The following is a 13074-nucleotide window of genomic DNA, read 5'->3' as shown; positions in this document are numbered from 1 at the left end:
GCTGCCTTTGAAGCTAACTGTATACAGAGTCCCAAGCTCATCCAGCTTTTGGGGGCTGTCGTGACAGCCGGGTACCTCCAGACTGTGAGCCCCAGGCAGTAACTTGTCCCGTGGACGTAGGCATGTGGGTCCTCAGACACAAAAGCTGGCCTCCGGGTAGGCTTCTGTAAGTGGATTCAGCTTGCCTCAGACCCAGGGCTCAGGGGCTTTCTGGAAACTCACTCTAGCAGTGCACTCAGTGCTTTTACAGTGGGGGTATTTCTGGCTAAGAAGTCAGCCTTTATTATGTCTCTCATACTCTGGAGTCCAGTGATCGGTGGCCAGATTTTTGTGAAAAGCAGATGAATTGGCAAAAAGCACTTTTGGGACAGTTGGGGACAGTAATTGCATTCTTAATTTTTTTTTTAATAATTAAAAAAGTATTTATTTTAGAGAGAGATTGTAGGGGGGAGGAGCAAAGGGGGTAAGCAAGAATCAGTGGGAGATTCCCCACTGAGCACAGAGCCCCCATGTGGGGCTTGATCTCATAACTGGAGCCAAAACTGAGAGATGCTCAACCAACTGAGCCACCCAGGCACCCCAGTCATAGCGCTTTTAAAAGTGGTTTTAATAAAACGTCCTACAGTTTTTCCTCTTACCCATGATTTCGCATTCCGTGGTCTCAGTTACCCGTGGCCAGCTGTGGTGTGGAGGCTAATGATCCCCCATAGCAGCCTAACCCCGTGTCACACCTACATCACTCCTAACATCGTCACAAGAAGACAGAACAGGACAAGGTGTTTTGAGAGAGAGCAGATCCACATAACCTTTGTTAGCACACATCATTATTTTGTTTTATTTTTGTTAATTTTTAAAAGAAATTTTAATTACTTATTCAAGAGAGAGAGTGAGAGGCAGAGACCCAGGCAGAGGGAGAAGCAGGCTCCATGCAGGGAGCCTGATGTGGGACTTGATCCCAGGACTCCAGAATCACGCCCTGGGTCAAAGGTAGGCGCTAAACCCCCACACAGGGATCCCCTATTTTTGTTGATTTTTAAACATACCTAGTTTATAAATTAAACTTGATTAAAGTTATATTGATTAGAGAAAACAATAGCGTGTTTGGGGTTCGGTACATTCCACGGCTTCAGGCACCATGGGGGTCTTGGACACATCCGCCTCAGATTGGGGTGGGGGGGCTTCCGCTCTGCTTTTCTCTGCCAGGGTCAGAGTTCTTCCCAACTTCTTTGTTTTTGTTGTCTTCAGTATATTTTTGATTTGTAGGCTACTGAATATATTAGTTTTTAGGGCCATTGTAACAAAAGCACAGACTGTGTGGCTTAAACATTCACTGTCCACCCCTGTCCTGGAGGCTGGAAGCCCGAGGTCCAGGTGCAGGCAGGTAGGTCCTCCTGAGGCCTCTCTGCTTGTGTGTAGATGACCACGCTCTCCCTGAGTCCTCACGGGGTTGTCCCTCCATGTGTCTGTGTCCTAATTTTTTTTTTTTTTAAGATTTTATTTGAGAGAGAGAGAAAGAGAGTCTAGGGGGAGGGGGAAGGGATAGGGAGGAACAGACTCCCCCCTGAGCAGGGAGCCTGACGTGCTCAAGCCCAGGACCCCGGGATCGTGACCTGAGCCTAAGGGAGACACTTAACCAACTGAGCCACCCTGGCACCCCTGTGTCCTAATCTTTTCCTCTAAGTACTCTAGTCATATGAGATTAAGATCCATCTTAATCACCATGTTTTGACATAATTACCTCTTTAAAGGCCCTACCTCCAATGCAGTAGCCTGTGAGAGTCTGCCTCCGGCCTGTGAGTGGGAGGGGCTCAGCTCAGCCCAGAACTCAGGTTAGAGGAGCACAGATGATCTCAGACACTGAGCTTCTACCCAGCTATGTTCTCAGTAATTTAAACAGCTATTTGAGGGAGGTTGGTTGGATTTTCTGTGGTTAATCATGGCTCTGAGAGGCCAGTGTTCCCATCCTTGAATCTCGATTCTTTTTTCTTAGTTTATTTTGCTGGCAGGCCCTGGTGTAGTGTTGAACGGAAGTGGCCCTAGTGTGCATCGCCTTATTTCTGACTCTAAAGTGAAGGCTTTAAGTGCATGTTTGTCCTGGTTTTCTGGGAGAAACCCTTGAACAGGCTTAAGTTGTTGGCCACAGCTGAATACATCCAGTGAGTGGCTGAGTGGAGCTGAGACGAGGTCAAGCCTGACTCCAGAGCTCTCTGCTCTGGTTCTGTACTGAACCTTCTGCAGGCTCTTGAGACGTGGACGGATGAGCTGAGTGGAGGGATGTGGGGTGACAGGGTGGGGCCGCTGGGAAGTCGAGGGGTCTTTCTCAGCGTTCCCTCACATCCTGCCTCTGAATGTTGTGTCTCACCCCCCATCCTGCTCAGACACCATCCAGCACATCAGAGATAGCAAGCACATCGTCGTGTTCCACAAAGGGCGGTACTTCAAGGTCTGGCTCTACCACGACGGCCGGCTCTTGAAGCCCCGGGAAATTGAGCAGCAGATGCAGAGGATTCTGGACGACCCGTCGGAGCCTCAGCCCGGGGAGGCCAAGCTGGCGGCCCTCACTGCGGGAGAAAGGTGCGCGGTGGCTCTGGGACATAAGTCCCACCAGGGGCTTGGCTGGGGGACAGGCGTGTGTCGGTGACTCACCGTGGCCGTGGGGCAGGGCTGGGGCCCCGCCGGCGGGTCCCCTCTGGCTGTGTGTGTGTGTGTGGCAGGTGGGCTTGTGTCTGCACGGGGACCAGGGCACATGCGGGCGGGAGTTAGGCTCTGTCACGGGGCTGCAGGCGTATTTAATTCAGGACACAGAACAAGTGTGTTTATTTAAGATTTTATTTGAGAGAGAATGAGCAGAGGGAGAGGGGAGAAGCAGGCTTCTCCACTGAGCAGGGAGACTGATGTGGCTCGATCCCAGGGCCCTGAGATCATGACCTGAGCTGAAGACAGATGCTTCACTGACGGAGCCACCCAGATGCCCCCCAAAAACAAGTTTAAACCAAGGCCTCTGAGTCAGGAATCAACTTTCTGCCATGTCTGAAGATCATTCAGAGGCTTTTGTTTACCTGAGGAATTAGCTTGTAAAGATGGGGCTGGCCTCCCAGCTTTGGCTCTGTGCCCACTGGGTTGCGTAAATCTTTGGGTGGGGGCCTTGTCCTGTGCGCAGTAGGATGTTGAGCACATCCCTGGCGGCCAGGAGCAGCCACCCTGTTGTCACAGAACTGTCCAGACATTGCCCACTGTCCCTGGGGGGCGGTACTGTCTGCAGTTGAACATCCGAGTTACGGCGATGTGGCAGCTGTTGGGGCAGTATGAGGAGCCCTTCTCATAGAAGAGTTTTCCCCTGCACGCAGAGGGTGGCAGCGGGCCAGCAGGAGTGACGGGTGTCTGGGGGAGCGGACTGCACGCCCCATGCTGGGAGCGACAGTGGGTCAGGACACCAGAACGCAGAGCAGAGAGGGTCCTCATGTGTCTGACTACACTTGGGCTGGATTCAGCTGTCAAAGGGGCTACCCCAGGGACCCGAGCAGGTGTATGGAATGATCCCAGTCCCGGGGCTCCCCAGGCAGTGAGGGCTGGAACAGGCCGTGTGAGCTGGAGGGGAGGCTCGGTGCCAGAAGCCCAGGAGGGATATTGGGCCATAACTGGGGCTCTGCAGGCTGGATGGAAGAGCAGAGGGCGGCGTGTCCTGGAGACAGAGCTCCCTTCCCACATGCTCATGGGCATCAGTGGGCTCGCTGGCCACTGGTTACAACGTGCTGCGAGGAGTGGGTTTGCCTGTGACCACCCAACCTGCGGGGCTCGTGGGCACCCGGCCCACCCCAATCTGTCTACAGTCCTTCTAATAGAGGCCGAGTGTATACATGGGTATCTTACCCTCCCCCCAGCTCTTCACATAGATGCTGAGTGTATGTACATGCCTATCCTCTGCCCGCCCTCTCCCCGAGCCCTTCACATAGACACCAAGTGTATACATGGGTGTCTTGTCCCCCAGAGTCCTTCACATAGACACTGAGTGTATATGTTGGCATGTTACCTCCCTGGAGCATTTCACATAGATGCCGAGTGTATACATAGGTGTCTTGCTCCCTCTCCCCCTGGAGCCCTTCACATAGATGCCGAGTGTATATGCTGGCATGTTACCTTCCTGCCCCTTCACACAGCACTAGGTGCATAGTAGCCATCCTGTTGTCATGGTTGCCCCTGGCAGACGGAGTAGAGTGGTCTGGGCCAGGTGTGTGTGTGTATCCTTGTATTCACAGGTGTGTTGGCATCACAGGCTGCCTTGGAGAGAAGAGGGCGGGAGACAGGCCAGATGACTCTGATCTGGAAGGGTGGGTGGGGTGAAGGACCCCAGGAGGGCCTGGGTGAGGGGCCCAGGAGCAGTCAAAGCAGCCACAGCTGGGGTGACTCTCAGGAAGTGGGTGTCACATCAGCTCCTTGGATCCCACGTGAGGGAGGATGGAAAGAGTCACTCTAGGTGGACTCCCGGGGTGCCTCCTTGTCCCAAGGTGTCCTGTGGTTATTAGTAGCATGGACTGGGGCAGCTTGTGTTTGAAGCTCTCTCTGCCACCAACTAGCTGTGACCGCATCTCCGTGCCTGTTTACCCCTCTGAACGATAGAAACTAGTTTTGATCAGTGAGCTAGCACATGGATAAGGGCTGGAGCAGAGCCAGGCAGGACTTGAGTGCTCACATGAGCTTGCCAGAACTTCTTCAGGATGGCCCCTGGTTTGGGCCCAAGGAGAACTTCTTGGGGTTGCTGCCCCCAGGTGGCTGAGCTCACGGCGTGCATTCTTGTTGCTCAATCAGCATTTATTTTTTGTTTTTTTAAAGATTTTATTTATTTATTCATGAGAGACACACAGAGAGAGAGTGAGAGGCAGAGACACAGGCAGAGGGAGAAGCAGGCTCCATGCAGGGAGCCCGACGTGGGACTTGATCCTGTATCATGCCCTGGGCGGAAGGCGGCGCTAAACCGCTGAGCCACCCTGGCCGCCCTCAGTGTTTTTTGTTTGTTTGTTTGTTTTTTCTCAATCAGTGTTTAGCAAACAGAAGTGCACACCATGCCTGTGCTCTGCTCTGGAAATCCGGCAGACAGTCATAAATATGTAGTTTCCCTTAAATTTCTACAAAACAGTGAAACACCCTGTCATTTTGAACATCACATATAAGTAGATGTCAGTCACCACGTTGCTACAGGTTTAACTCCCTTTAACTCTTGTTTCAGAGTACCCTGGGCCAAGTGTCGCCAAGCCTATTTTGGACGTGGGAAAAACAAGCAGTCCCTTGATGCTGTGGAAAAAGCAGCATTTTTCGTGACACTAGACGAAACAGAACAAGGGTATAGGAAGGAAGACCCAGATGCATCGATGGATAGCTATGCCAAGTCTCTCCTTCATGGCAGGTGTTTTGACAGGTAATATCGCTCACACCAGCCTCAGGTGGAGGAATAAGGCTTGCATAAAAACACTTTGGTTCTCTTTTCTGTGCGTGTGCGCGTGTGCACACACACACAGCTCAAGCAGCAGACTTGAGATTTTCCCCTCCGTGCACGACCACCTCTGATGGGAGGTGCTAGTGAGAAGAGTGGCTGTGGTGCCTTGACCAGGCAGGAGAAGGTGGTAGACAGGGCTGACCTGGATGTCGGCTCTGGCTTGCTCACTGAGCTCGTGACTATCCTGGAGCCTCCTTTACCTAGTTTGTGCAGGGCCGTCCTGCCTGCCTCGCACGTAGGGGTGAGGTCGGCCCAGGATGGGGTGTGTGGCTCCCGGACAGCACATGCTGTCCCATCTCTCTGCAGATGCCTTATCGATTCCCTTCATGTTAGAGTAACATGTTCTGTTCTGCTGGCCTCTGGTGCATAACTGCTTATCTTTGTGTCTGATGACAGAGAAGTGACCAGAGTTCTGTGTGTGCTTTTGTTATCACTTTGCAGAGATTTTTGACCGCCAGCCAGCTGTTCGGGGTGGGGCGGGGGTGGGGCAGTAGGGGTGGCAAGTGGGGGGCAGATGACCCATGCAGAATAAAATCAGTGCCTAGTTTTTGTTCAACTTGCTTTTTTTTTAAAAAACGGTTAAGTCCCATGAACATTTGTGTTCCATGCAGGTGGTTCGATAAGTCTTTCACGTTCATTGTCTTCAAAAATGGGAAGATGGGCATGAACGCAGAGCACTCCTGGGCTGATGCGCCCATTGTCGGGCACCTGTGGGAGGTGAGTGTTTGCAGCTTTGACATGAATGTGGGGCCTGCCGTTGCAAATCCAAACCCCAGACTGCATTTCATTGTGTGATACCTGCTCCCTGAATCTAGAACACTTCTTAACACACGTTGGTGCTTCGTGTGATGTTAATTGGCTGAACAAAACCTAGGTACCTGTGTCCTCATCTACTGAAACTTAAGTTCTTTCAGTAGAAACACATTTAATGCCATCTCCAGGTGGAACCAAAAATAATGAAATGAGAGTCGGCTTTCAGGCAGGGATTTCAGGGAAGAATTCAGCAAAACCTTCTTTGCTATGTTTTCAAGATTTGTCTCATGGGCTGAGTGTTAGGCCAGCTAGAAGCAAGCATATTAAAATCCTGGTTGATAAAAATGCAACGTGCTTTTTACCACATCATTTAATTCTTAAAATTACCAATTTAATTTAAAAACCACCAAACCCAAACCCCTGTCATCCCATCCCTCTACCCAGCTTGTTAAAATGCAACGTTGGATCAGCCCTGAAAATTCTTTAAATTTTAAAAAACTCATTTCCCCCTGAACTGTGGTAACAGTCTTCATGTTGGCACGAACAATCGAAGGAAGGTTTTGCTTTCTTAACTCCTCTGGTTCTTGTTTGAAGAAGCTTCCAAACTCTGAGATTGTCAACAGTGGACCTGATCCAGAAATTCTCTATTATCTTGGTTTGATGAAACTCAAGGGTAACTTGGTTAAAGCTACAAGGCCCTTTGAAATTCACACTGAACGCTCAGACTGTACTTTGTGGTCTTCCTGCTGCTCTAGCGAGTGGAGTGGAATAATGTGACCCTAATGTTGCTGTTATCTCTGGGAGCTGCACCTTTGCAACCACAGAGTGAGGACCTCCTTGGCCCTCACAGGGCATGGAGCTCGGTCATGTACCTGAGATGATGAAATCATAGTGAACTTGTGAAGACATCTTAATGCATGACCTCTTTCTCTTTTAACTTCTGTGAAGGCTTTGAATCTCGATATTTATTTTTTAAAATATTGGTTTATTTAAGAGAGAGCGTGTGTGTGCACGTGTGCACGAGCGTGGGGAGGGGTGAGGGAGAGAGACTCAACTAGACTCCCAGTTGAGCACAGAACCTAACACAGGGTTTGATCACAGGACCCTGAGATCATGACCTGAGCCGAAACCAAGAGTCAGATGCTCAACCAACTGAACCACCTAGGCGCCCCTCAATGTTTATTTTTAATGTATCATATGTATTTTTTTCCCTAGAGTCATACAAATCCTGGAGGGTGTCCTGCTGTCTCTTGGCAGGGCCTTGGCATGGCCTTGGCATGTGCCCCCTCCTTTGCCCAGAACACTCTTCCCCTGGCCACCAGCCCTGCCAGGCTTCACTCCTTCCAGGCAGTCCCCTCCCCCTCTCCTGCCTCCTCCCAGTCCTGGGTTAGGACAGCCTAATACTCCTTCCGAGGCTTCTCTTGACCATCTTACCCCTGGTTGGGGTCTCAGCAAAACCTAACCTGCTGTTCCTTTAGCCAAGTGAGATTTCTCTATGTAGGGAAAAAAGCATAAATGAAGGGAAAATGAAGTGTTCCAAAACAGTCTCGAAGATAGTAGTACTATTGGTCCCAAGACATGAACGTATAATAAAGGCAGTCAAGTCTCTTGACCGCTGCCAGTCTATTGATGCCAACAAAGGCTTAACAGTCCTTTCAGCTTAAAACCCAGTGAAGATCCAGCCTCCTTTGTCCTTGGAGGTCTGTCCACCCAGCAGAATAGTCCAGGTCTGCTGGCACCTGTGCTAAGGTCCTGAGTACTAAGTGCATGTTTGTGGATGAGACAGAACCTGAGCCACAGGTGGTGTGGACGACACAGGGTAACTGACCAGGTGGAGTAATCGGGATGTTGACAAGGCCATGCTTAGGTTTTAAGTTCTCCGGAGGAGATAAGGGTAGAGGGATTGTGTGTTAGCCCAGGACCATCACTTAGAAGTGCTGGGGTTTAACTGTTACTATCAGCTGACAGCATGGCCTGTGGTCCCAGGGACGAGCCGGGAGCCCCAGAAGCTTCCCTTGGGGATGGGAACTGACCTGCCCTCTTGTCAGAGGCCCAGGCCAAATTAGAACAAGAGCCAATCTGACCATGGCAAGCCAGTTAAGAACAAATCTGGCCAGGGTTGGATCCTGTTTGCTGCCGTTTGTCTGAAGCTTCACTGTGTTGGGCTCTCTGGGGGCTTTGATGCAGAGCGGCTCAGATACAAATAGGCCTGGCTCCTTTGCCTGCTCAGATCTGTGTGGATGCCAGCCATACCTGCATGTGGCTACCTCCCCGCGCCCTCACGCTGGAGCCCCTGACGCCTCACCACCGGGCAGTGCCACCAGCTGGACTTTGGTTGTGGTTTTGTCTTTTGACTTCTTTGGGCGGGGGGGGCCCTCCCCCGCTAAGATATAAGCTCCCTGAGTGTGAGTGTAGGGATTCCTTTTTTTAAAAAAAACTCTTTTTTATAATTATGAAGATAAAATTGACATACCATAAAATTTACTGTCTTAAAGTGTACAGTTTGCTGAGTTTTGTGTATTTACAATCACCAGCATCTAACTTTAGGATGTTTTCATTCTCCCCAGAAGGAACTCCTGCCCATGCCTGCCCCCACCCCTGGCAACCACAAATCTACTTTCTGTTTCTGTGCCTTTGCCTGTTCTGGCCATTTTCGTGGGTGGTTTCCACATTCTGACTACTATAAATACCGCTCCAATGAAACATTCGCGTAGTAGTGAATGTATATTTTCGTCTCTTATGCGTGTGTACCCAGGAGCAGAATGGGTAGGTCAATGTCTGTATTTATCTAACTTCTTGAGGAAAGGCAGAAATTCTGGTCTGTTTTGTACACTGTTCTCTCACTGATGCTCAGAGGGCTGCTGGTGGCCATAGTAGCTGCTCAGTAAATACAGCTGAAGATGTTGATTTGGGTTTCCTCACCAGCGGCAAGAGAACATCACAGCTGCACCTGGGTCCTGGCTCACCGGGAGCATGAACTGGGGCACACGTCTTCCCCCTTGGGAGGCTGTCTCCTCATTTACACAGTGGGAACACTGGGGACTGCCTTCTGGGCCAGCTGTAAAGGCAGTGGGGTGGCACCCGGAGGGCACCTCCAGCGCAGCTGGGACCTGGAAGCAGGCTTCGAGCGGTGTCATGTATGACACGTGCTGGAGTCCTGGCTGTTCTCACTAGCCCATATGCTGGGGAGCCTCCCAAGCCAGGGCTGTTGCTCTCTCCTCTGAAATGGAAATAAGAACTTTCACGGTACAGGACCCCTAGGTGGTTCAGAGGTTAAACTTCTGCCTTTAGCCCAGGGCATGGTCCTGGAGTCTCAGGATCCAGTCCCGCATCCGGCTCCCTGCAGGGGAGCCTGCTTCTCCCTTTGCCTCTCTCTGCTTCTCTCTTTCTGTGTCTCTCATGAACAAATAAATAAAGTCTTAAAAAAAAAAAAAAAAACCTTTCGTGGTAGGGGGCTGTATGGAGGATGTCAGGTGCACAGAAGCATACTCCCAACATACCTCCAGTAGCTACTGCTAAGTCGTCATGGTATCTTGATGAAAAATAAGGTTCTGTGTACTTTGGAGGTCATTACAAAGATGTTTCATGTAACACTGTTGACCACGATAATCTTCTCTGACTTGACGTGTGTATCTCTTCATTTGACAGTACGTCCTGGCCACTGACTGCTTTCAGCTGAGCTATGCAGAGGACGGCCACTGCAAGGGCGACCCCAACCCGAACATTCCATACCCCACCCGGCTGCAGTGGGACATCCCAGAGGAAGTGAGTCTGGGTTCTCAAACACCTGTTAACTTACCTGGGGTGGGAGACAAGCTTAAAGGGTCACAGCCAGCTTGTCCATGCCTGCTTCCTGAGTATGCATCAGCTCAGCTGAAGGCCACAGAGGCTGAACTTTGTCCCTGTGTGGGTTCTTCCTGGGGCCCTGGAGCTGTTTCAACTATTGCTGCCTCAGGAGCCCCAGTAAATAATACTTCTGCTTCCAGTTTTGGTGAAGATTGCCAACAGAGATTTCTAGCTCAGACTTGGCTAGATATCAATCATAGTGAAAGAGCAAAAAACAAAGTCACTTCCTTCAGAGTTGAAATACTCTGAAAGCACAACTTATCATTTTTGTTGTGCTTAATGATTTTCATACGCAGGCCACTCAGACGGAAGCATTTTGAGGAAGGAATGTGAGGGTTGGAAATACCACAGTCCAGCTCATCAGATCCAAGCAGGCATTCCTGGAGCCCAAGAGACTATTGTTGAAGTAGAATATGCCACATGTGGTGCTACACCCTCAGCTGGTCCTTTTGTCCTGCATCTCCAGAGGCTAGTGTGGGCTCCTCGGTGACTGTGTAGCCTCTGCCAAAGAGGGTAGGTTTAGGATGCTTGGACCTGACCCAATCATTCACTATTTCAATTTTTTTTTAAAGAATTATTTTCTTTTATTTTTTAAATTCTTGTAAAGATTTTATTTATTTATTCATGAGAGACCGAGTGGGGCAGAGACACGGGCAGAGGGAGAAGCAGGCTCCCTGCAGGGAAACTGATGCAGAACTCAATCCCAGGACCCCAGGATCATGCCCTGAGTGAGCCAAAGGTGGACGCTCAACCACTGAGCCACCCAGGTATCCCTATTTCAAGTTTTTCTATAGATTGAACTTTCTCAATAGTTTCAGTTTGCCAACACAATGGAGCAGAAAGTCCAGAGAGCTCCCTCACAGCTGCCTGCCCCCTCCCAGTGCATACACATGCAGCCTCCCCCACCACCCATGTCCCCACCAGGGTGCGTCTGTCACAACCCCTGAGCCTTCACGGACAGGTCGTCCTCACCCAGAGCTGGTTGTTGATGTGGGGCACACTCAGGGTCATGCATTCTTGGCATTTGGACAGATGTATGATGGCCTGTGTCCACCAGTGCAGCCCAGAGATCAGGCACTGCCTGTGCCTCCTGCCCCCCAAGCACCTGGCGACCAGCAGTCTCATCACAGTCTCCACAGACCTGACTCGTCCAGAATGTCCCCTTCTTGGAATCCTATCGAATGTGGCCTTTTCAGACCAGCTTCCTTCACAGCCACATGCATTTAGGATTCTTCCACGTTCTTTCATGGCTTGGTGGCTCATGTCCATTGCATGCTTATGCCATAGTTCGTTTCCTTCCTTCCTTCCTTCCTTCCTTCCTTCCTTCCTTCCTTCCTTCCTTCCTTCCTTCCTTCCTTCCCTCCCTTCCTTCCTTTATTTCATTCATTCATTCATTCATTTATTTACTCATGAGACACACAGAGAAAGAGGCAGAGACATAGGCAGAGGGAGAAGCAGGCTCCATGCAGGGAGCCCGACGTGGGACTCGATCCCGGGACTCCAGGATCACGCCCTGGGCCAAAGGCAGACGCTCAACCCCTGAGCCACCCAGGTGTCCCATCCTTTTTTTGTGTATCCATTTGTTTTTCAAAATGGGTTCCTCGGGGATCCCTGGGTGGCTCAGTGTTTTAGCGCCTGCCTTTGGTCCAGGGTGTGATCCTGGAGTCTCGGGATCGAGTCCCACATCGGGCTCCCTGCGTGGAGCCTGCTTCTCCCTCTCTCCCTCTCTCTCTCTCTCTCTCTCTCTCTCCCCCCCTCTCCCTCTCTCTGGGTCTCTCATGAATAAATAAAATATGAAATGAAATGAAATGAAATGGAAATGGAAATGGAAATAGATCCTCATGGTCACCACAGTGGATTTCAAAAACTGAACTCGGACTGTGTGAGATGCACTGAGGGGTCCCACTTGGACTGAGGAGCCCCCAGCTCCTCCCAGCATTCCTTCTGCTCGGGTCACCCCAGCACTCTGCGGCGAGCAGGGGACCGTGGAGAACACTTCCTGAAAGAAATGGGAAGGAACTGGGATGTGTGCATTTTCCAGTAACGGCCCCTGTCAGCTGCACTAAAGTCAGGAACCCTGCCCTCCCCACCAATAAGTAAAACCTCTCTCTCCTTTTTTGTCAAGTGTCAAGAGGTGATAGAGACTGCCCTGAGCAGTGCAACCCTGCTGGCGAACGATGTGGATTTCCATTCTTTCCCTTTCCACACCTTTGGCAAAGGGCTGATCAAGAAGTGCCGGACAAGCCCGGATGCCTTTGTCCAGCTTGCTCTCCAGCTGGCACACTACAAGGTACGAGCCTGGGGTTTTGTCACAAGCGCTTCAGGGTCCTGAGCACATTTCCAGAGCTGCCTGGCTTTCAGGGGGGAGGTGGTGGTGGCTGGACACTTGTCCCAGAGGGAAGCCACCATCACGGAAGCACCACCCGCTGGTTCTTACTCACATGCCATCACCCAGGCCTTCTGCCACAGGAGGGATGGGACGCGTGGTGAGCAGAACCCCTCTTGGGGGCAGGGGTCAAGTCTAGAAAAGAAACCGATACAGGATAGCAAAAGAGGTGATGTTAAAATAAACTAGAACAGATGGGCCAAAATTGTACTTAGAACGGACTCTACCATATAGTCTTTGACAAAGATGATTGAATCACGAAGATTTCTTTTCCCAAGTAACATAGGCACTGACATGCATGCTCCCAGAGCAGTCGGATGGAGGCACAGCCATTGTAAGAGCTCTTTTTCCGATGGAGTGAGAGACTGAAAGAGGAACTGGGTTGAGGAATTGGATTTTAGAATTAATAATTGGATGTTTAAAATTGATGAGCAAACATTTCACCTAAAATGGTGATTAGGGTGATAAAAGGAGGGTTAGGGTGATAAAAGGAGGTGCCGTCTCAGATACAGGGAAGATTTTCCTAAGAGAGCCCCAGGGCCCGTGGTAATACATTTGAAAATCTTGCAATGATTATTTTCTGCAGCGACAGAGGTTA

At 50.5% G+C, this 13074-nt stretch overlaps 1 protein-coding gene across 1 annotated transcript in view; it reads left to right on the top strand.

Annotated features, from left to right (window-relative positions):
* The window catches only part of CPT1A (carnitine palmitoyltransferase 1A), a 56687-nt gene that overhangs the window by 31613 nt on the left and 12000 nt on the right, over positions 1 to 13074 (top strand). The window contains exons 10-14 of the mRNA XM_072790225.1: positions 2379 to 2574; positions 5225 to 5413; positions 6103 to 6208; positions 9893 to 10009; positions 12216 to 12380. Of these exons, the coding sequence (XP_072646326.1) occupies positions 2379 to 2574; positions 5225 to 5413; positions 6103 to 6208; positions 9893 to 10009; positions 12216 to 12380 (773 nt within the window). The remainder of the gene's footprint in view (positions 1 to 2378; positions 2575 to 5224; positions 5414 to 6102; positions 6209 to 9892; positions 10010 to 12215; positions 12381 to 13074) is intronic.

The sequence above is a fragment of the Canis lupus genome, chromosome 21 (assembly GCF_048164855.1).
Source record: "Canis lupus baileyi chromosome 21, mCanLup2.hap1, whole genome shotgun sequence".
Lineage (NCBI taxonomy): Eukaryota > Metazoa > Chordata > Mammalia > Carnivora > Canidae > Canis > Canis lupus.
The sequence above is the reverse complement of the archived record's forward strand: the minus strand, read 5'-3'. Positions and strand labels throughout refer to the sequence as shown.